Here is a 23,336-nt window from a genome sequence, read left to right as displayed (position 1 = left end):
TTTTCTTTGGTCGGCGGGTGAATAATTTTAATTCCCATAGCTTATTTTGTTTGGCTAGTAACATGTTTAGCTGAAACTAATCGAACCCCCTTTGATTTTAGTGAAGGAGAAAGGGAACTTGTTTCTGGGTTTAACACAGAGTATGCTTCCCAACTTTTTGCCTTAATTTTTATGGCGGAATATTTAAGAATTTCAATTATAAGAATTATTTTTAGACTTCTTTTGGGGAATAAACTAGAAATATGGGTCACTTCAGCCATAATTATAGTTGTTTGAATTTGGGTTCGAGCTACTTATGTCCGACACCGGTACGACAAACTTATAGCTATATGCTGAAAGGCAATGCTCCCTTCGGTTATGTTTATTACGTTTATCTTTATAATTACACTATTTCTTATTTAAAAAATTGTTATCTATTAAAAAGTGAATATGATCTAGAAATCATAAAGACATTGGAACCCTCTACCTTATTTCAGGTGTTTGATCAGGGATAATTGGTTTATCTATAAGAATTTTAATTCGCTTAGAGCTAGGGCAACCGGGATCTCTGTTAAACAGGGATCAAATCTATAACGTTTTAGTAACAGCTCACGCTTTTATTATGATTTTTTTTATAGTTATACCCATTTTAATTGGGGGGTTTGGTAACTGACTTATCCCCATAATAATTGGGGCCCCAGATATAGCTTTTCCTCGGATAAATAATTTAAGATTCTGACTTTTAGTCCCATCCCTACTAGCTCTTTTATTGAGATCCTTAGCAGGGACTGGAGCAGGGACTGGTTGAACAGTTTATCCTCCCCTTTCTACTCAGGCCTTTCACTCGGGAGTAGCTGTTGACTTAGCCATTTTTTCCCTTCACTTGGCCGGAGCCTCATCATTGCTGGGAGCTGTAAACTTTATCAGAACCCTGATAAACCTACGAGTTTTAGGTACACTTCTTGAACGAGTTCCAATATTCCCCTGGTCGGTTTTAATCACCGCTATTTTATTACTTTTATCACTCCCTGTGTTAGCTGGGGCTATCACAATGCTATTAACTGATCGAAATATTAGAACAAGATTCTATGATCCAGCAGGAGGAGGAGATCCTATTTTGTACCAACACTTATTTTGATTTTTCGGACACCCGGAAGTTTATATTTTAATTCTCCCTGGATTTGGTCTTATTTCCCAAATAATTTGTATAGAAGCTTTTAAAAACGAGCCATTTGGTTCTTTAGGCATAATTTATGCAATAAGAGCTATCGGGGTATTGGGGTTTGTTGTGTGAGCTCACCACATATTTACCGTAGGTCTTGACTCTGATACCCGGGCCTACTTTACAACAGCCACAATGGTTATTGCGGTTCCCACAGGAATTAAAGTATTTAGGTGACTCGGAACCTTATATGGGTCTAAGATTAGAAACAGCCCCACCATTTTATGGGTTTTGGGGTTTTTATTTTTATTTACTGTTGGGGGGCTAACCGGAATTGTTTTAGCAAACTCCTCTTTAGATATAACTCTTCACGACACCTATTATGTTGTAGCACACTTTCACTACGTGTTAAGAATAGGGGCTGTGTTTGCTTTAATAGGGGCTTTTATCACCTGGTACCCACTTATAACCGGGCTATCCCTTAACCAATCATGGTTAAAAGCTCAATTTATAATTATATTTATAGGAGTAAATATTACCTTTTTTCCCATGCACTTTTTAGGCCTGGCTGGGATACCCCGACGTTACTCAGACTACCCTGATTACTTTTTTATGTGAAACTTTGTAAGAAGAATCGGATCTGTAATCACAACGGTCTCTATATTTTTCTTTTTTGGGATTATTTGAGAAAGAATAACATCTAAGCGACCCGTTCTAGCTGTTAAAAGAGTTAGGTCAATAATTGAGTTCCAACACGCCTTTCCACCTTTTGAACACTCCTATGAATCAGTTCCAGTAACATCTATACAATATAAACCTTAATTTATTAATTACATACCCTACTATCTTATTTCCTAACTTTTGTGTGGCAGATAAAGTGCAATAGTTTTAAGAACTATACATGGGACATTCCCTTCAAAATTCTCAATATACTTTAAGAAACTAAGTTGTTCCTTTCGTACTAAACCTAATAATCTTGTTTTTAAGGTAGAAACCGGTCTGACTTGCGTCGACCTGAACTCAAATCATGTAAGTCTTTTAAGGTCGAACAGACCAATTCATTTAAACCTTCTGCGGCTTTTAGACTTAATTCAACATCGAGGTCGATAATTAATGTAAAATAAGAACTCCTTCATTTTTCTCGCTGTTATCCCTAAAGTATCTTTTTCTAAAAACTTATTATAAGGGTCACCATAGTTTTAAAAAACAATATATTACTGCTATTGTGTTATCCCAACAAAACTTAGTAAAGATTTTAGGGTCTTCTCGTCTTTAAAATTTATAAAAGCGTTTTCACTTTTAACTAAAGTTCAATTTGATATTTTTAAATTTATTTTTACAGTTTTAGCTTTCATCCAGAAATTAAATTATAATTCAAATTATTATGCTACCTTAAAGCTGTTTACCAATGAGCACTGAGCAGCTATACTTATTAATAACAAGAAATGTTTTTGTTAAACAATCTGTAAAAATTCAAGTTATTTAAAATATACTTCCTATTCTAAATAATAAAAATATTATTTAATTTATTATTCACATTTAAAATCTACTTATACTTTTATGTTCAATTTTATATAATTGCCGGGATATATTAGCAAAATAAATTTATTTTAACTTTTAATAAATGTTATCTTAAAGAAATATAACCTATTATTAATTTTTAAATTGAAATTTCTTAATTTTTTATAGCTTTTAGAATAATCTAAAAAACTTACTATTTTTCTTTAAAAATATCAACCAAAGTAAAATTAATTAAAACATATCATTTTATTACCAAAGTTTACCCCAGTTTTTATACACTAGATTATTCTTCAGCAAAGTTATTAATTTTCGGGACTTAGTATTACAATACAATTTTCAAAAACTCATAATACAAAAGGCACAATTTTTTCTTTTAAAACTTAAATCTTGTGTGTAAATATTTTTAAAACATTTCAAATCCTAAAGAAAACAAATTAACTGGCAGATAAAGTGCCTTAAGTTTAGAACTTAATTATAGATTATTTAAATCTGTTAATTTTTAGATATACCATAAAATAATGGTTTTTATTTACAATAAAAACATGCACACTTTTTGTGCTATCTAATGTGGTTTTTATTTATACTATTTAACACGTTAATTAAATGTCTTTTTTCAAAAACATTACTATGCTACGGCTTATCTCACATGAGAGCGACGGACGATTTGTACCAGTCTTTTTTATATTTTAAACGTTTTTAGTTTTACTTTTGAATACTATTTTTATATAAATCAAAAAGCAACTTAATATATTTCAAATTATATAAAATATAATCTGCCTTTTTATATTTTTTAATAAGTTTAGACAACCATACTTTAAAAAAATTTAATTATTTACTGAGTGTTTTCAGTTATATCAAGCTTCCCCAAAATTAAAAGACTCTGCCATATGCCTTTAGTTTTATTTATTACTACTACATAACATTTTTTTATTACCCGGGTTCTAATCCAGTTTATTTTTTTATTTAAACTCAAATTATAATAAAACAAAACTTTGTTTATTAGACTAACTTCTTTTGTTCTTTTTTAAAAAACGCCCTAATTGAAATTCATGCAAAGTTTAACCGCGAGTGCTGGCACTTTGTTTCACCATTACAAAATCATTTTCTAATTCTATTTTTATTAATTAAAACTAATTACTGCGAGTAAACCTTTCAGTGCATGTAAAATTGTAGTTTTTATCAATTACAATGCAAACATAATACATAAATTACCAGGCAATAATTATTAACATTGCTTCTTTTCATTAACAGTGAAATGCTACACAGCTTCTGGTAAAGTAAATACATCAGCAGGAAAATTAATTGTGCCCCATTTCCCCAAAAAAGTTTAAGTGCTTGAGATTTAAAGAACACCTTGATAAGGTGTGCACGAATATTAATTATTCCTTAAACTTCCTGTATTTATGGTAAATATAGTTTAAATAAAAATTAAAGCTTGTGGTGCTTTTGATGTCTTTGGACTATGTACCCCAAATTCCATTTTATTTACCCCCTCTTTCCTTCTCCTTTAATTTTTTGGGGGCCCCATTTAAATTTACCTGGCGAAGCAATCACCCCCTCCGGGGGTGGGGAATTTTAGGGCTAGCGCCCTTATATACCCCTTTTTACATTTTGCCACTTTTGAATTTGTGATTCTCCCCCAATACTTAGTTTCGACCTAAGTAAAGCATCACTAGCGTGAATCTTTTTCAATTAAAATATAGTGATAGGTTAGTATAAATTAATTATAAATAATTTCCAATTATTTGACTCCAAACGGAACCCATCTTTCAAATTAGTCTAACCTAAGATTTTAAATTGTAAATTTAAAGATAATTAAACAATTATTTGACAACTTAAGGTAAATTATTATAATATTTCTAATTTTATAGTGGCTCAGAGTCTTACCTTTAATCTCTTAAACCTTAGGGCATTTAAAAATAATTTGCAGTTATTTTAGGCTTTTATGGCATGCCTTACTGCAAATTCTTGTGTGTATAGTCCCTTTAACTTTGTTTTTAAGCGCCCTAGTTGGCATAAAATTTATTTTTTGTGTTATTTTAGTTTCAATACCACTAGTTTTTTTGTATAAAAATAACATTTTGTTTATTTTAATTTTCCTGGAATTGCTTACTTTAATGTGTATCGCCTTTTGTTGAATTGAAAACTTTTCATTTAACAATAACGCAAGATCCCCAATATTTGTAATTATAACTACTTTTATTTTAGAGGCTGTTGTTGGTCTGGGAGTGTTAGTCAGAATAACCCGATTTAAAACTAACATTAAAATCTTAAGGGAGTAAAATTTCATTATATTTTCAAAGCCCCCTGTCCTGGCTTTACTATTTTAACAACCAGTAAAGTAACAAGAGAGATAATAAAAATTATTACAAGCATTAATTCATAATTTACCATATAAATATCACCCATTTTATGAACTTTTACAGGTTTTACCAACACAAAATTAGCAACTGTAAAAAATAAAATAATTCCCAATATAATTCACACATTAATTTTAATATTTGAAACTAAAGGCTTAGCTAGTCTTGATAAATACGTAAATAAAACTAAAAGTCCCGAAATATATAACATTATCAATGAACTTCCAGCCCAAAATGAGCAGGTTTTTATTAAAACTAACCCCATGTAACAAGCTATAAACATAACCCTTAATGTTATTATCATGGGTGACCGTAAGTAGTACATGACTAAAATTACTGCAACAGAGGCAATAAACAACGTGTTTAAAAAAATATTATAATGAATTCCCCTACTTTAGTGTCTAATTTAAAGAATCAAATTTTACTCCCTGTTCCGATTAATATCCACTCCATGTGAAACTTCGGGTCAATACTGGGAATTGTTTTAATATCTCAAATTTTAACTGGACTATTTTTAGCTATGCATTTTTCAAGGGATATTAACACTGCATTTTTGAGAGTTGACCACATTATACGAGATGTTAACGGTGGGTGATTTTTACGAATAACCCATGCTAATGGGGCCAGTGCTTTTTTTATCTGCATATATCTTCATATTGCTCGAGGAATCTACTTTGGGTCATATAAAATAAGATTAACTTGAATTATTGGTGTTATTCTTTTCCTGGTGTCAATGGCTACAGCTTTCTTGGGTTATGTATTACCTTGAGGACAAATAAGGTTTTGGGGAGCTACAGTTATTACTAACTTGGTATCTGTTATTCCTTATCTAGGAGAGGATATTATTACCTGAGTCTGAGGTGGATTTTCTGTTGGAGGGGCAACCTTAAGCCGATTTTTTAGGTTACATTTTATTTTACCATTTGTTATTTTAGGCCTTGTTTTAAGCCATTTTATTGCTTTACACTCAACGGGAAGATCAAACCCCCTGGGTCTTCCTTCTGATAAAAATAAAATTTATTTTCACCCGTATCACACCTTTAAAGATTTATCTGGTTTATTAATGTTTGCATTTTTAATGTTTTTCCTTATTTTTTTTGCTCCTTGAGCTTTAGGTGACGTGGAAAATTTTAAAGAAGCAGATCCACTGGTTACCCCTGAACACATTCAACCCGAATGGTATTTCTTATTTGCATACGCTATTTTACGTGCTATCCCAAACAAACTGGGGGGAGTAATCGCCCTACTTATGTCTGTCTTAATACTTTTAGCCCTTCCTATCTTATCAATGCCAGAAACTAGATCTCCTCGATTTAATCCCCTAAACAAACTTTTATTTTGACTTTTAGTATCTTCCATATTACTTTTAACCTGAGCAGGAGCTCGTCCAGTTGAAGGAATGTACATTGTTGCGGGACAGATTTTATCTATTTTTTACTTTGCTATTTTTTTTATTCGTTATCCTCTTATTAATTTGTTCAAACTCACTATAACTAAATAATTAAAAATATAATCTATATAAGATGCTAAATTTTTAATTTAGATAAAAACTTTTGAGTTTTATTTTTATAAGAAATAGTAGTTTTAAATAGAACAGATATTTTGTAAATATCAAGTATTGTTATTATCAATCTTTTTCAAACGGACCTTTATTGTGTTATATAAATATAATCCTTTTTAATCAAAATAAAACGAGCTCTTACTCCGCACAATATAATGGATTTCTTATTTTCTTCATTTGACCCCTCGGGATCTTTGGGTTTTTTCTCTAACTGAATAATTACCTCGTTTCCATTAGTTGTTATTTTTTTAACATCTTTTTGAAAAACGGCCAATACCCTATCTATCCCCTTTAAAAAAGTTTGTTTAGCTCTAAATAATGAGTTTATGCCTTTATTTAAAAATAAGGGAAGCACTTTATCCCTTTCATCAATTGTGTTATTTATTTTGATTCTCAGATTTAACATTTTTGGTTTATTCCCCTATATTTTTACCCCATCCTCACATATTCCAACTGCTATTGCTCTGGGATTGCCCCTTTGAATTGGAGTTCAACTATGAAGATCTATTTATTATTTCAACGATTGATTAGCCCATTTAGTCCCCTCTGGGTCTCCCATTGTCTTAGCCCCCTTCTTAGTCATTGTAGAATGTATTAGAAATATTATTCGGCCACTAACACTCAGTATTCGTTTAGTTGCTAATATGTTTGCTGGGCACATAATTTTATCTTTAGCCGGAGAGGGGTGCAGAATATCCGCCATTTTAATTTCAATGCTTGTTCCTTTAGTTGTTCTTGAAATTGGTGTTGCACTAATCCAGAGATTTGTTTTCTCTCTTTTAACATCCCTATATGCTAGAGAATTCATTTAGTTTCTTTACAATTTTTATACTAAAAATTAGTTAGTCAAATAATTGCCAGGACAAGCAAGGTTATAGCCAAATGAAAATAACCCGACATTATAATATTAGAATCTTGTCTCATCTTTATTATTCCTTTCATAATATTTTCCTTTGCCGGAAAATTAAATAAAATTATATTAAATAATAGTCTAAGTACAATAACCCCAAACAATATTAACCCTAATACCTTTCTTATATTAAAAAGACTAACAGTTTGAATTACTTCAACATATAATCTGGGAGTTAATGGACCACCCATATTAATAACACAAACAACATACCACATAACTATTATTATGGGGTTTAAAATCAATATTCCCTTATTATACATCAATCTTCGTGACCCCCTTTTTATATACAAAAAAGTTACATACATAAATATTATTGAAGAAGCAGCCCCGTGAGCTAATATATTTACAATAAGAGACTGCTTTCCAAAATAAGACATTGTTAACAATGCACCCAATCCTATTCTTATGTGACCCACTCTTCTGTAAGCCACAATTATTTTTATATCAACGATTGTGCAACACAAAATAAAAGATATTAACCTTAGAACAACTATAAGAATAATTACCCACTTTATTTTATTAGATATTAATTGAATCACCCGAACTATTCCATACCCCCCCAATTTTAATATAATAGAAGCTAATACCATAGACCCCCACATCGGAGCTTCAACATGAGCCATAGGCAGCCACACATGAAATCCGTATAAAGGCAACTTAATTAAAAATGCAAAAAAAATTCCTACCTCGAACAACATCTGTATCCTAGCCCTAGTCCCAGTAGTCAATAACTTTAATAACACATCCCCCTCATTTATTATTATAATAATATTAATAAACAAAATTAAAGAGCCCCCTATAGTGTAAAGCATGATTACTTTAGCAGCTAACAAACGTTCGGGTTGATAGCCCCAACCTAAAATTGCCATCACTATAAATAGTAAAGATAACTCAAATCAAAAATAAAATCCCAAAAATCTTTTTATTAAAAAAGAAATTCTACTAACCCTAATTGTCATAATAGCTCAAATATTTTTTTGGTTTAAATTTGAACTTATCCTTGTGAGGGGAAGGATAAACCCGCACAACATTGTTAACAACCACCTTGGCATATCTAATTCAAGCCTAAGTATAAGCCCCTTTGGAACTATAATTGAACTAACCACCATAGTAACGGCCAGTAGTGTAAATCACGAAACTCTTTTTTTTGGTCCCCAAGTAGCGCAAATAAAAGGAAATATTAAAATATAAATTTTGTATTAAAAATTTTTTTTACTTTATTTATTATATTTGTTATTTTATTAGGAATTACATCTATGTGTATAAGTTCCTCAGTTCTTTTATCAATTGCCCTAAGAGATTTTATTACCCTGAGGTTTATCGGAATAATATATAACTTCAAATCTAAACAAAAACCCCAAATTATAATAAGCTATTTTATTGTTCAATCACTTACCTCCCTTGGGTTTTTTTTATTCTTGTCAACAAACTTTTTATTTATAGCTATTCTTTCCTTAATAACAAAGCTGGGTTTAGCCCCAGGCCATATCTGAGCGATTGACATTAATAAAAAAATTAACTGAAAAATGTGATTTATTTTAAACTCTATTATAAAAATTCCATCCATTTGCCTTATTTTACCGATTTTAAACGTGTACATATCAGTTATATACATGATTGTTAACTCAATTTTTTCTATTTTCAGGTCTCTTTATACTTTTAACTTTCAACTTATAATATTTTTTTCTTCTATATTTAATTTATCTTGAATTTTAACAATGTCTTTTTTTCTAAAAAATACAGTCTTTATCTTTATTATTTACTGTTTAATTATTTTAATTTTAATTGTCCCTATTAACATAATAAATTTAAATTTGTTAAATTTTAATAAAATAAAAATATCCCGTATCTCAGCTATCATTATTAGTCTAGTTTTTATTACATTAGCAGGATTCCCCCCATTTGCTGGATTTTGGTATAAAATTTTTGTGCTTAATATTATACAATCAAGAAACTTGTTAATATTTTTATTTATTACTTTTTCCTTTGCCTGAGCTTACATTTATTTATCCCCCCTTTTTTCTTTTATGTCTTTTTTTAAACCATATTCAAACTTTTTTTATAATTTAAAAATTAACTTTTTTTACACGCTTGTTATCTTTGCCCAACTTTTTGTCGGTAGATATATTATACTTATCACTATTTATAACTTACTATATAACAGATTTGAAATTTGTTTAAGGGATTTTTTAATCTCTAAGTTATATATCAAATTATATTACTCACCCCTACCACATAGTTGACCACTCACCTTGACCAATTATAAGATCTTTTTCAGCTCTTATTTTTGTTGGGGGTTTTATTCAAATATTAATCTCGGGGCAATCCTTTGGCCTATGAATTGGGCTTATTGCAATTATTTTTGCAAGAGCCTCCTGATGACTTGATGTTTCTATTGAAGGATCATTTTTGGGTCTTCACACTATTAGGACCAGTTCGGGACTCCGATGAGGCATAGCATTATTTATTATTTCGGAATGTTTATTTTTTTTTTCCTTTTTTTGAGCTTACTTTCATAGAAGAATATCACCCTGCGCTGAAATTGGAGCTGCGTGACCTCCCACAGGAATTGATCCGTTCAACCCATTTTCAATTCCTTTGTTAAATACCCTTATTCTTTTAACATCCGGGGCATCTGTTACCTGATGCCATTTTGCGGTTATAGGAAAAATGTATCAAGAATCAGTATTATCCCTATCCTTAACTGTAACCCTGGGCACTTACTTCTTAGGCTTACAATGACTCGAGTATAATGAATCATCATTTACCATAAGAGATTCTGTATATGGATCATCCTTTTTTATTATAACCGGATTCCACGGTTTTCATGTCTTAGTTGGAACCCTATTTTTGGGGGTAAACTTAAGTCGATTATTAAAAAATCATTTTAGCTCAGACCACCATGTTGGGCTAGAATCTGCTGCCTGATACTGACACTTTGTTGATGTGGTGTGACTTTTCTTATTTATTAGTGTATACTGATGGTCTTGAATTTAATTTATGTAGTTTATCAAAATATTAGCTTTGGAAGCTAAAGAAAAATTTTATTTCGTAAATACAAAGAATTTAAGTTAATTAAAACTAAAAGTCTTCAAAACTTTAAATATTTTATAATAGTTCTTACTTACGTCTTAACCCACGTTAATGTAGTTTATGCAAAACATTGGATTTTCAAGCCAAAAACTCTTTTAGATTTTAACTTAATTGTGTAGTTTAAACCAAAACATTAACTTGTCAAGTTAAAAACTTTTTGTGAAAAAATTCAATTGGTTAAAATATACTTTAGCTTAAAACAAAGCATTACGTTGAAGCTGTAAAAATAACATTTTGTTAAGTATAAATTATTTTTTTTTTTAGAATATTAATACTTTGACTATTCTTTAGATTCATTATTTTTATATTAGGAAAGTTTTTATCCCTAAAATTTACTATAAATCTTAGATATTTTTCCCCATTTGAGTGTGGATTTAACCCCAAATCTTTTCAGCAACTAAAATTCTCCCTTCACTTTTTTTTACTCTCGATTATTTTTTTGATTTTTGATCTTGAGTTAGTTGTTTTATACCCTGTATTATCTATTTCAAAACTTAATATTTTATTCCCCAAAATTTTGTTAGCTTTAATTTTTTTATTGTCATTAATTTTGTGTCTTGTATATGAGTGAAATGAGAAGTCACTCCAATGAGAAATTTAACTATTAAAAATTTTTTTGTCATCAAAAATTGAACGTTGATGAAGATTTTCTGTTATTGCTATTATTTTTATAATCGGAATAAATTTTAATAACAAAATAATAGCTAACTCTGTGGTGTGGGTTAGGTGGGATCTTTCTTGATTTTGGGGGAGTTTTAATATGTCCCTAATCTTAGACTTTTTTTCACTGTTTTTTTTCCTCACCGTTTTTTTAATTTTTTCATGCATAATAATTTTTTCTTTTTGATATATAGATAGCGATATTTCTTTAGTTCAATTTTTATTTACTAAACTTTTATTCGCCTTAAGGATGTTTCTTCTTATTTTTTCTGGAAACTATCTTGTTATAGTGATTGGGTGAGATCTTTTAGGAGTAACATCTTTTTTATTAGTTATTTATTATAAATCCCAGTTAACATCCAATGCAGGAATAATTACTGCCATAACAAACCGAATTGGGGATGCGGGATTTTTACTGTTAATTTCTTCGTTATGCTTAAATTCCTGATTTTTATCTAATTCGTCATATTACAACAATAGAGCATTAATCTGAATTTTTATCGCTTTAACAGCTTTCACTAAAAGGGCCCAACTCCCCTTTAGAGCCTGACTTCCAGCAGCAATAGCTGCACCCACCCCAATTTCAGCACTAGTTCATTCATCTACTCTGGTTACAGCGGGCGTCTATCTTTTGTTTCGCTCATATTTTTTATTCTCTCAAAATTTTTTGTTTGGAATTTCTTTATTTGGAATTTTAACAGCATCTATAGCATTTTCCTCTGCCCTATTTGAACTAGATGTAAAAAAAATTGTAGCTTTATCTACACTTTCTCACATTGGGGTAATAGTTGTTATACTAAATTTCCCATTTATTATATTCTCCCACTTGATTATTCATGCCTACTTTAAAGCTTTGTTGTTTATAGTTATAGGAATAGCTATTCACTTTTACCAAAGAGCCCAGGATGCAAGTTATTATGGTCCTCTTAATTTAAAAGATCCCCTTGCTCTTTCTATTTTTATAATTAGAGTTATAAGTATGTGTGGGGCCCCATTTATATCAGGATACTTTAGAAAAGATTGTATACTTGAAACCGCCTTTATTTTAGGATCAATGCTATCAAAAATATTTTGAATAATAGTCTTAATAAGATCTCTTCTATACTCTATTCGTCTTACTTGACTAACTTTTATAAAAAATAAAAAAAATCAAGCCATTGATTTTTATGAATCCTGCCCATCAATCAATCACATAAGAACTTCAATTTTATTAGTTATAGCGGGAAGCGGGGGGAATATGGTCATAAGATTTTTCCCAATACACCACTGACCAGTCTGAACTTCCTTATCAGAAAAACTTCTTATTATCTTTTTAATTTCCTTAACTATCATTATATCGAGAACATCGCCAAATAATAAAATTAAAAAAATAATCTTTTGATTCTCTACTATATGAACTTTGACCTTTTTATCCCGAGTGTTAAACTTTATTTCATACCAGCTAAGTTTTAATTTTTCTAAATACCCCGAAAAATTACTTTTTTCCTTTTTATGCCAAGGAAATTTAAATATCCCTATTATGAAGATATTTAAAATAAAAAACCACATTTACTCTATTGATTTAATCAAATCTTTTTTTATAATATTTATTTTAACTTTAGTGATTATAGGTTCTAATTGAATTCCTCAAAGATTAGTGTGAGAATGAAATATTTTAATAATTTTTTTTATGGTGTCTTTATATATAACTATTTCTAAAATTTATTTTTGTTTAAAAGATAAGCTAAACTAAGCTATTGGGTTCATAATCCAAGAATGGGACTTCCCTCTTTTATCCCCCCGTTTATTTATATTTATTTGCAAAATAAATTATACTTTTAAAGTGTAGGCGTATTACATATTGAGCCCAGCTAGGTTATCAAGATGGAGTTTCTCCAATTATAGAAGAATTTATTATATTTCATGATATAATTATAATCTCATTAATTTTTATTACTATTTCTGTTGGCCTTTTTCTTGTGTCTTTTGCTAAAAGTAAGTTAATTAACAATGGTCTTATTGAAGGTCAATGATTGGAGTGAATTTGAACCCTTCTTCCGGGAGTAATTCTTCTTTTTGTTGCTGTACCATCTCTAAGGCTATTATATATATATGATGAAACATCTAACTATGATTTAAGAGTTAAAGCGGTTGGACACCAGTGATACTGAGTATATGAGTATGGTGGACTAGGTGAATCAGCTATTGAATCATACATAATCAACAAAAATGACCTAATAAACGAAAGATTTCGTTTATTGGATGTTGATAACCCTTTAGTTTTACCCTATCAAGTAATAGTCCAAATGTTGGTTTCATCAAAGGATGTTTTACACGCCTGAACTGTGCCTGCTCTAGGAGTCAAAGCTGATGCTGTCCCCGGCCGCATTAACTCCCTATCAATTTTTAGTTTTCGGCCAGGCGTTTTTTTTGGTCAATGCTCAGAAATTTGCGGCGCTTACCACAGATTTATGCCTATTATACTAGAAATTGTTAGGACCGAAGATTTTTTAAAGTGAGTAATTCAAAATAACTAACAAAATTAATTAAAAATTTTATTAAAAATTATTACACTCTTTTTATCCATTATTCCTGCTTTAGTGATTGTTGGGTTTTTAACCCTCCTTGAACGTAAAGTCTTAAGCTTATCCCAAATTCGCCTTGGGCCCAACAAGGTTGGTTGGGGGGGAATTCCCCAACCACTATCTGATGCTATTAAACTTTTTTCAAAAATATCATTTTTTCCTGGTGTTGTGGGAGGGCTATTTTTTATTTTAAGCCCTATTTTTATCTTATTTATTTCTATATCGCTATGAACATTTTTGCCCCACGGATTTTCTTCTATTTTTTGTTCTAATTCGTGAATTATATTCATAATTATTATGAGATTGGCTGTGTACCCCCTATTAATCATAGGATGATCCTCATCTTGCATTTTTTCTAATTTAGGGAGCCTCCGCGCAGTAGCACAACTTGTGTCATATGAAACTGTTATAGGAACATTTATTTTTTTTTGAATTTTAAGAACCTTTTCCACTTCTATATCAAGAAAATTTTCTTTGGTCGGCGGGTGAATAATTTTAATTCCCATAGCTTATTTTGTTTGGCTAGTAACATGTTTAGCTGAAACTAATCGAACCCCCTTTGATTTTAGTGAAGGAGAAAGGGAACTTGTTTCTGGGTTTAACACAGAGTATGCTTCCCAACTTTTTGCCTTAATTTTTATGGCGGAATATTTAAGAATTTCAATTATAAGAATTATTTTTAGACTTCTTTTGGGGAATAAACTAGAAATATGGGTCACTTCAGCCATAATTATAGTTGTTTGAATTTGGGTTCGAGCTACTTATGTCCGACACCGGTACGACAAACTTATAGCTATATGCTGAAAGGCAATGCTCCCTTCGGTTATGTTTATTACGTTTATCTTTATAATTACACTATTTCTTATTTAAAAAATTGTTATCTATTAAAAAGTGAATATGATCTAGAAATCATAAAGACATTGGAACCCTCTACCTTATTTCAGGTGTTTGATCAGGGATAATTGGTTTATCTATAAGAATTTTAATTCGCTTAGAGCTAGGGCAACCGGGATCTCTGTTAAACAGGGATCAAATCTATAACGTTTTAGTAACAGCTCACGCTTTTATTATGATTTTTTTTATAGTTATACCCATTTTAATTGGGGGGTTTGGTAACTGACTTATCCCCATAATAATTGGGGCCCCAGATATAGCTTTTCCTCGGATAAATAATTTAAGATTCTGACTTTTAGTCCCATCCCTACTAGCTCTTTTATTGAGATCCTTAGCAGGGACTGGAGCAGGGACTGGTTGAACAGTTTATCCTCCCCTTTCTACTCAGGCCTTTCACTCGGGAGTAGCTGTTGACTTAGCCATTTTTTCCCTTCACTTGGCCGGAGCCTCATCATTGCTGGGAGCTGTAAACTTTATCAGAACCCTGATAAACCTACGAGTTTTAGGTACACTTCTTGAACGAGTTCCAATATTCCCCTGGTCGGTTTTAATCACCGCTATTTTATTACTTTTATCACTCCCTGTGTTAGCTGGGGCTATCACAATGCTATTAACTGATCGAAATATTAGAACAAGATTCTATGATCCAGCAGGAGGAGGAGATCCTATTTTGTACCAACACTTATTTTGATTTTTCGGACACCCGGAAGTTTATATTTTAATTCTCCCTGGATTTGGTCTTATTTCCCAAATAATTTGTATAGAAGCTTTTAAAAACGAGCCATTTGGTTCTTTAGGCATAATTTATGCAATAAGAGCTATCGGGGTATTGGGGTTTGTTGTGTGAGCTCACCACATATTTACCGTAGGTCTTGACTCTGATACCCGGGCCTACTTTACAACAGCCACAATGGTTATTGCGGTTCCCACAGGAATTAAAGTATTTAGGTGACTCGGAACCTTATATGGGTCTAAGATTAGAAACAGCCCCACCATTTTATGGGTTTTGGGGTTTTTATTTTTATTTACTGTTGGGGGGCTAACCGGAATTGTTTTAGCAAACTCCTCTTTAGATATAACTCTTCACGACACCTATTATGTTGTAGCACACTTTCACTACGTGTTAAGAATAGGGGCTGTGTTTGCTTTAATAGGGGCTTTTATCACCTGGTACCCACTTATAACCGGGCTATCCCTTAACCAATCATGGTTAAAAGCTCAATTTATAATTATATTTATAGGAGTAAATATTACCTTTTTTCCCATGCACTTTTTAGGCCTGGCTGGGATACCCCGACGTTACTCAGACTACCCTGATTACTTTTTTATGTGAAACTTTGTAAGAAGAATCGGATCTGTAATCACAACGGTCTCTATATTTTTCTTTTTTGGGATTATTTGAGAAAGAATAACATCTAAGCGACCCGTTCTAGCTGTTAAAAGAGTTAGGTCAATAATTGAGTTCCAACACGCCTTTCCACCTTTTGAACACTCCTATGAATCAGTTCCAGTAACATCTATACAATATAAACCTTAATTTATTAATTACATACCCTACTATCTTATTTCCTAACTTTTGTGTGGCAGATAAAGTGCAATAGTTTTAAGAACTATACATGGGACATTCCCTTCAAAATTCTCAATATACTTTAAGAAACTAAGTTGTTCCTTTCGTACTAAACCTAATAATCTTGTTTTTAAGGTAGAAACCGGTCTGACTTGCGTCGACCTGAACTCAAATCATGTAAGTCTTTTAAGGTCGAACAGACCAATTCATTTAAACCTTCTGCGGCTTTTAGACTTAATTCAACATCGAGGTCGATAATTAATGTAAAATAAGAACTCCTTCATTTTTCTCGCTGTTATCCCTAAAGTATCTTTTTCTAAAAACTTATTATAAGGGTCACCATAGTTTTAAAAAACAATATATTACTGCTATTGTGTTATCCCAACAAAACTTAGTAAAGATTTTAGGGTCTTCTCGTCTTTAAAATTTATAAAAGCGTTTTCACTTTTAACTAAAGTTCAATTTGATATTTTTAAATTTATTTTTACAGTTTTAGCTTTCATCCAGAAATTAAATTATAATTCAAATTATTATGCTACCTTAAAGCTGTTTACCAATGAGCACTGAGCAGCTATACTTATTAATAACAAGAAATGTTTTTGTTAAACAATCTGTAAAAATTCAAGTTATTTAAAATATACTTCCTATTCTAAATAATAAAAATATTATTTAATTTATTATTCACATTTAAAATCTACTTATACTTTTATGTTCAATTTTATATAATTGCCGGGATATATTAGCAAAATAAATTTATTTTAACTTTTAATAAATGTTATCTTAAAGAAATATAACCTATTATTAATTTTTAAATTGAAATTTCTTAATTTTTTATAGCTTTTAGAATAATCTAAAAAACTTACTATTTTTCTTTAAAAATATCAACCAAAGTAAAATTAATTAAAACATATCATTTTATTACCAAAGTTTACCCCAGTTTTTATACACTAGATTATTCTTCAGCAAAGTTATTAATTTTCGGGACTTAGTATTACAATACAATTTTCAAAAACTCATAATACAAAAGGCACAATTTTTTCTTTTAAAACTTAAATCTTGTGTGTAAATATTTTTAAAACATTTCAAATCCTAAAGAAAACAAATTAACTGGCAGATAAAGTGCCTTAAGTTTAGAACTTAATTATAGATTATTTAAATCTGTTAATTTTTAGATATACCATAAAATAATGGTTTTTATTTACAATAAAAACATGCACACTTTTTGTGCTATCTAATGTGGTTTTTATTTATACTATTTAACACGTTAATTAAATGTCTTTTTTCAAAAACATTACTATGCTACGGCTTATCTCACATGAGAGCGACGGACGATTTGTACCAGTCTTTTTTATATTTTAAACGTTTTTAGTTTTACTTTTGAATACTATTTTTATATAAATCAAAAAGCAACTTAATATATTTCAAATTATATAAAATATAATCTGCCTTTTTATATTTTTTAATAAGTTTAGACAACCATACTTTAAAAAAATTTAATTATTTACTGAGTGTTTTCAGTTATATCAAGCTTCCCCAAAATTAAAAGACTCTGCCATATGCCTTTAGTTTTATTTATTACTACTACATAACATTTTTTTATTACCCGGGTTCTAATCCAGTTTATTTTTTTATTTAAACTCAAATTATAATAAAACAAAACTTTGTTTATTAGACTAACTTCTTTTGTTCTTTTTTAAAAAACGCCCTAATTGAAATTCATGCAAAGTTTAACCGCGAGTGCTGGCACTTTGTTTCACCATTACAAAATCATTTTCTAATTCTATTTTTATTAATTAAAACTAATTACTGCGAGTAAACCTTTCAGTGCATGTAAAATTGTAGTTTTTATCAATTACAATGCAAACATAATACATAAATTACCAGGCAATAATTATTAACATTGCTTCTTTTCATTAACAGTGAAATGCTACACAGCTTCTGGTAAAGTAAATACATCAGCAGGAAAATTAATTGTGCCCCATTTCCCCAAAAAAGTTTAAGTGCTTGAGATTTAAAGAACACCTTGATAAGGTGTGCACGAATATTAATTATTCCTTAAACTTCCTGTATTTATGGTAAATATAGTTTAAATAAAAATTAAAGCTTGTGGTGCTTTTGATGTCTTTGGACTATGTACCCCAAATTCCATTTTATTTACCCCCTCTTTCCTTCTCCTTTAATTTTTTGGGGGCCCCATTTAAATTTACCTGGCGAAGCAATCACCCCCTCCGGGGGTGGGGAATTTTAGGGCTAGCGCCCTTATATACCCCTTTTTACATTTTGCCACTTTTGAATTTGTGATTCTCCCCCAATACTTAGTTTCGACCTAAGTAAAGCATCACTAGCGTGAATCTTTTTCAATTAAAATATAGTGATAGGTTAGTATAAATTAATTATAAATAATTTCCAATTATTTGACTCCAAACGGAACCCATCTTTCAAATTAGTCTAACCTAAGATTTTAAATTGTAAATTTAAAGATAATTAAACAATTATTTGACAACTTAAGGTAAATTATTATAATATTTCTAATTTTATAGTGGCTCAGAGTCTTACCTTTAATCTCTTAAACCTTAGGGCATTTAAAAATAATTTGCAGTTATTTTAGGCTTTTATGGCATGCCTTACTGCAAATTCTTGTGTGTATAGTCCCTTTAACTTTGTTTTTAAGCGCCCTAGTTGGCATAAAATTTATTTTTTGTGTTATTTTAGTTTCAATACCACTAGTTTTTTTGTATAAAAATAACATTTTGTTTATTTTAATTTTCCTGGAATTGCTTACTTTAATGTGTATCGCCTTTTGTTGAATTGAAAACTTTTCATTTAACAATAACGCAAGATCCCCAATATTTGTAATTATAACTACTTTTATTTTAGAGGCTGTTGTTGGTCTGGGAGTGTTAGTCAGAATAACCCGATTTAAAACTAACATTAAAATCTTAAGGGAGTAAAATTTCATTATATTTTCAAAGCCCCCTGTCCTGGCTTTACTATTTTAACAACCAGTAAAGTAACAAGAGAGATAATAAAAATTATTACAAGCATTAATTCATAATTTACCATATAAATATCACCCATTTTATGAACTTTTACAGGTTTTACCAACACAAAATTAGCAACTGTAAAAAATAAAATAATTCCCAATATAATTCACACATTAATTTTAATATTTGAAACTAAAGGCTTAGCTAGTCTTGATAAATACGTAAATAAAACTAAAAGTCCCGAAATATATAACATTATCAATGAACTTCCAGCCCAAAATGAGCAGGTTTTTATTAAAACTAACCCCATGTAACAAGCTATAAACATAACCCTTAATGTTATTATCATGGGTGACCGTAAGTAGTACATGACTAAAATTACTGCAACAGAGGCAATAAACAACGTGTTTAAAAAAATATTATAATGAATTCCCCTACTTTAGTGTCTAATTTAAAGAATCAAATTTTACTCCCTGTTCCGATTAATATCCACTCCATGTGAAACTTCGGGTCAATACTGGGAATTGTTTTAATATCTCAAATTTTAACTGGACTATTTTTAGCTATGCATTTTTCAAGGGATATTAACACTGCATTTTTGAGAGTTGACCACATTATACGAGATGTTAACGGTGGGTGATTTTTACGAATAACCCATGCTAATGGGGCCAGTGCTTTTTTTATCTGCATATATCTTCATATTGCTCGAGGAATCTACTTTGGGTCATATAAAATAAGATTAACTTGAATTATTGGTGTTATTCTTTTCCTGGTGTCAATGGCTACAGCTTTCTTGGGTTATGTATTACCTTGAGGACAAATAAGGTTTTGGGGAGCTACAGTTATTACTAACTTGGTATCTGTTATTCCTTATCTAGGAGAGGATATTATTACCTGAGTCTGAGGTGGATTTTCTGTTGGAGGGGCAACCTTAAGCCGATTTTTTAGGTTACATTTTATTTTACCATTTGTTATTTTAGGCCTTGTTTTAAGCCATTTTATTGCTTTACACTCAACGGGAAGATCAAACCCCCTGGGTCTTCCTTCTGATAAAAATAAAATTTATTTTCACCCGTATCACACCTTTAAAGATTTATCTGGTTTATTAATGTTTGCATTTTTAATGTTTTTCCTTATTTTTTTTGCTCCTTGAGCTTTAGGTGACGTGGAAAATTTTAAAGAAGCAGATCCACTGGTTACCCCTGAACACATTCAACCCGAATGGTATTTCTTATTTGCATACGCTATTTTACGTGCTATCCCAAACAAACTGGGGGGAGTAATCGCCCTACTTATGTCTGTCTTAATACTTTTAGCCCTTCCTATCTTATCAATGCCAGAAACTAGATCTCCTCGATTTAATCCCCTAAACAAACTTTTATTTTGACTTTTAGTATCTTCCATATTACTTTTAACCTGAGCAGGAGCTCGTCCAGTTGAAGGAATGTACATTGTTGCGGGACAGATTTTATCTATTTTTTACTTTGCTATTTTTTTTATTCGTTATCCTCTTATTAATTTGTTCAAACTCACTATAACTAAATAATTAAAAATATAATCTATATAAGATGCTAAATTTTTAATTTAGATAAAAACTTTTGAGTTTTATTTTTATAAGAAATAGTAGTTTTAAATAGAACAGATATTTTGTAAATATCAAGTATTGTTATTATCAATCTTTTTCAAACGGACCTTTATTGTGTTATATAAATATAATCCTTTTTAATCAAAATAAAACGAGCTCTTACTCCGCACAATATAATGGATTTCTTATTTTCTTCATTTGACCCCTCGGGATCTTTGGGTTTTTTCTCTAACTGAATAATTACCTCGTTTCCATTAGTTGTTATTTTTTTAACATCTTTTTGAAAAACGGCCAATACCCTATCTATCCCCTTTAAAAAAGTTTGTTTAGCTCTAAATAATGAGTTTATGCCTTTATTTAAAAATAAGGGAAGCACTTTATCCCTTTCATCAATTGTGTTATTTATTTTGATTCTCAGATTTAACATTTTTGGTTTATTCCCCTATATTTTTACCCCATCCTCACATATTCCAACTGCTATTGCTCTGGGATTGCCCCTTTGAATTGGAGTTCAACTATGAAGATCTATTTATTATTTCAACGATTGATTAGCCCATTTAGTCCCCTCTGGGTCTCCCATTGTCTTAGCCCCCTTCTTAGTCATTGTAGAATGTATTAGAAATATTATTCGGCCACTAACACTCAGTATTCGTTTAGTTGCTAATATGTTTGCTGGGCACATAATTTTATCTTTAGCCGGAGAGGGGTGCAGAATATCCGCCATTTTAATTTCAATGCTTGTTCCTTTAGTTGTTCTTGAAATTGGTGTTGCACTAATCCAGAGATTTGTTTTCTCTCTTTTAACATCCCTATATGCTAGAGAATTCATTTAGTTTCTTTACAATTTTTATACTAAAAATTAGTTAGTCAAATAATTGCCAGGACAAGCAAGGTTATAGCCAAATGAAAATAACCCGACATTATAATATTAGAATCTTGTCTCATCTTTATTATTCCTTTCATAATATTTTCCTTTGCCGGAAAATTAAATAAAATTATATTAAATAATAGTCTAAGTACAATAACCCCAAACAATATTAACCCTAATACCTTTCTTATATTAAAAAGACTAACAGTTTGAATTACTTCAACATATAATCTGGGAGTTAATGGACCACCCATATTAATAACACAAACAACATACCACATAACTATTATTATGGGGTTTAAAATCAATATTCCCTTATTATACATCAATCTTCGTGACCCCCTTTTTATATACAAAAAAGTTACATACATAAATATTATTGAAGAAGCAGCCCCGTGAGCTAATATATTTACAATAAGAGACTGCTTTCCAAAATAAGACATTGTTAACAATGCACCCAATCCTATTCTTATGTGACCCACTCTTCTGTAAGCCACAATTATTTTTATATCAACGATTGTGCAACACAAAATAAAAGATATTAACCTTAGAACAACTATAAGAATAATTACCCACTTTATTTTATTAGATATTAATTGAATCACCCGAACTATTCCATACCCCCCCAATTTTAATATAATAGAAGCTAATACCATAGACCCCCACATCGGAGCTTCAACATGAGCCATAGGCAGCCACACATGAAATCCGTATAAAGGCAACTTAATTAAAAATGCAAAAAAAATTCCTACCTCGAACAACATCTGTATCCTAGCCCTAGTCCCAGTAGTCAATAACTTTAATAACACATCCCCCTCATTTATTATTATAATAATATTAATAAACAAAATTAAAGAGCCCCCTATAGTGTAAAGCATGATTACTTTAGCAGCTAACAAACGTTCGGGTTGATAGCCCCAACCTAAAATTGCCATCACTATAAATAGTAAAGATAACTCAAATCAAAAATAAAATCCCAAAAATCTTTTTATTAAAAAAGAAATTCTACTAACCCTAATTGTCATAATAGCTCAAATATTTTTTTGGTTTAAATTTGAACTTATCCTTGTGAGGGGAAGGATAAACCCGCACAACATTGTTAACAACCACCTTGGCATATCTAATTCAAGCCTAAGTATAAGCCCCTTTGGAACTATAATTGAACTAACCACCATAGTAACGGCCAGTAGTGTAAATCACGAAACTCTTTTTTTTGGTCCCCAAGTAGCGCAAATAAAAGGAAATATTAAAATATAAATTTTGTATTAAAAATTTTTTTTACTTTATTTATTATATTTGTTATTTTATTAGGAATTACATCTATGTGTATAAGTTCCTCAGTTCTTTTATCAATTGCCCTAAGAGATTTTATTACCCTGAGGTTTATCGGAATAATATATAACTTCAAATCTAAACAAAAACCCCAAATTATAATAAGCTATTTTATTGTTCAATCACTTACCTCCCTTGGGTTTTTTTTATTCTTGTCAACAAACTTTTTATTTATAGCTATTCTTTCCTTAATAACAAAGCTGGGTTTAGCCCCAGGCCATATCTGAGCGATTGACATTAATAAAAAAATTAACTGAAAAATGTGATTTATTTTAAACTCTATTATAAAAATT

General features: G+C 30.4%; 6 protein-coding genes and 2 pseudogenes across 6 annotated transcripts; 7 read left to right on the top strand and 1 right to left on the bottom strand.

The window, feature by feature from the left end:
• Nucleotides 1-415: 415 nt before the first annotated feature.
• On the top strand, nucleotides 416-2,000 carry LOC132960642 (cytochrome c oxidase subunit 1-like; annotated as a pseudogene).
• A 2,634-nt stretch (nucleotides 2,001-4,634) lies between these two features.
• Nucleotides 4,635-6,524, top strand: LOC132960638 (cytochrome b-like). Its single transcript, XM_061033247.1, is given in 1 exon segment — nucleotides 4,635-6,524. A coding segment is annotated over 1 exon segment (729 nt). The 5' UTR covers nucleotides 4,635-5,401; the 3' UTR covers nucleotides 6,131-6,524.
• Nucleotides 6,525-11,799: 5,275 nt separating this feature from the next.
• LOC132960635 (NADH-ubiquinone oxidoreductase chain 5-like) lies at nucleotides 11,800-12,842 on the top strand (the record flags this gene model as incomplete). Its single annotated transcript, XM_061033244.1, has 1 exon — nucleotides 11,800-12,842. A coding segment is annotated over one exon (525 nt), but the record flags the coding sequence as incomplete, so codon positions are not given.
• On the top strand, nucleotides 12,642-16,281 carry LOC132960634 (cytochrome c oxidase subunit 2-like). The gene is given in 2 exon segments (XM_061033243.1): nucleotides 12,642-12,668; nucleotides 13,073-16,281. Coding segments are annotated over 2 exon segments (702 nt in total). The 3' UTR covers nucleotides 13,748-16,281.
• Nucleotides 13,775-16,281, top strand: LOC132960641 (NADH-ubiquinone oxidoreductase chain 1-like; the record flags this gene model as incomplete). The annotated part of the gene is given in 1 exon segment (XM_061033248.1): nucleotides 13,775-16,281. A coding segment is annotated over 1 exon segment (783 nt), but the record flags the coding sequence as incomplete, so codon positions are not given.
• On the top strand, nucleotides 14,697-16,281 carry LOC132960640 (cytochrome c oxidase subunit 1-like; annotated as a pseudogene).
• Nucleotides 16,282-18,915: 2,634 nt separating this feature from the next.
• Nucleotides 18,916-20,805, top strand: LOC132960637 (cytochrome b-like). The gene is given in 1 exon segment (XM_061033246.1): nucleotides 18,916-20,805. A coding segment is annotated over 1 exon segment (729 nt). The 5' UTR covers nucleotides 18,916-19,682; the 3' UTR covers nucleotides 20,412-20,805.
• Nucleotides 20,806-21,036: 231 nt separating this feature from the next.
• LOC132960636 (NADH-ubiquinone oxidoreductase chain 4-like) lies at nucleotides 21,037-22,950 on the bottom strand. Its single transcript, XM_061033245.1, has one exon. It carries the CDS (start codon nucleotides 22,644-22,646, stop codon nucleotides 21,711-21,713), a length of 936 nt encoding a protein of 311 aa, XP_060889228.1. The 5' UTR covers nucleotides 22,647-22,950; the 3' UTR covers nucleotides 21,037-21,710.
• Between the last annotated feature and the right edge of the window lie 386 nt (nucleotides 22,951-23,336).

The sequence above is a fragment of the Labrus mixtus genome, unplaced genomic scaffold (genome assembly GCF_963584025.1).
Source record: "Labrus mixtus unplaced genomic scaffold, fLabMix1.1 SCAFFOLD_231, whole genome shotgun sequence".
Classification (NCBI taxonomy): Eukaryota; Metazoa; Chordata; class Actinopteri; order Labriformes; family Labridae; genus Labrus; species Labrus mixtus.
Note: the sequence above shows the minus strand (reverse complement) of the source record. Positions and strands in the feature narration are given on the sequence as shown.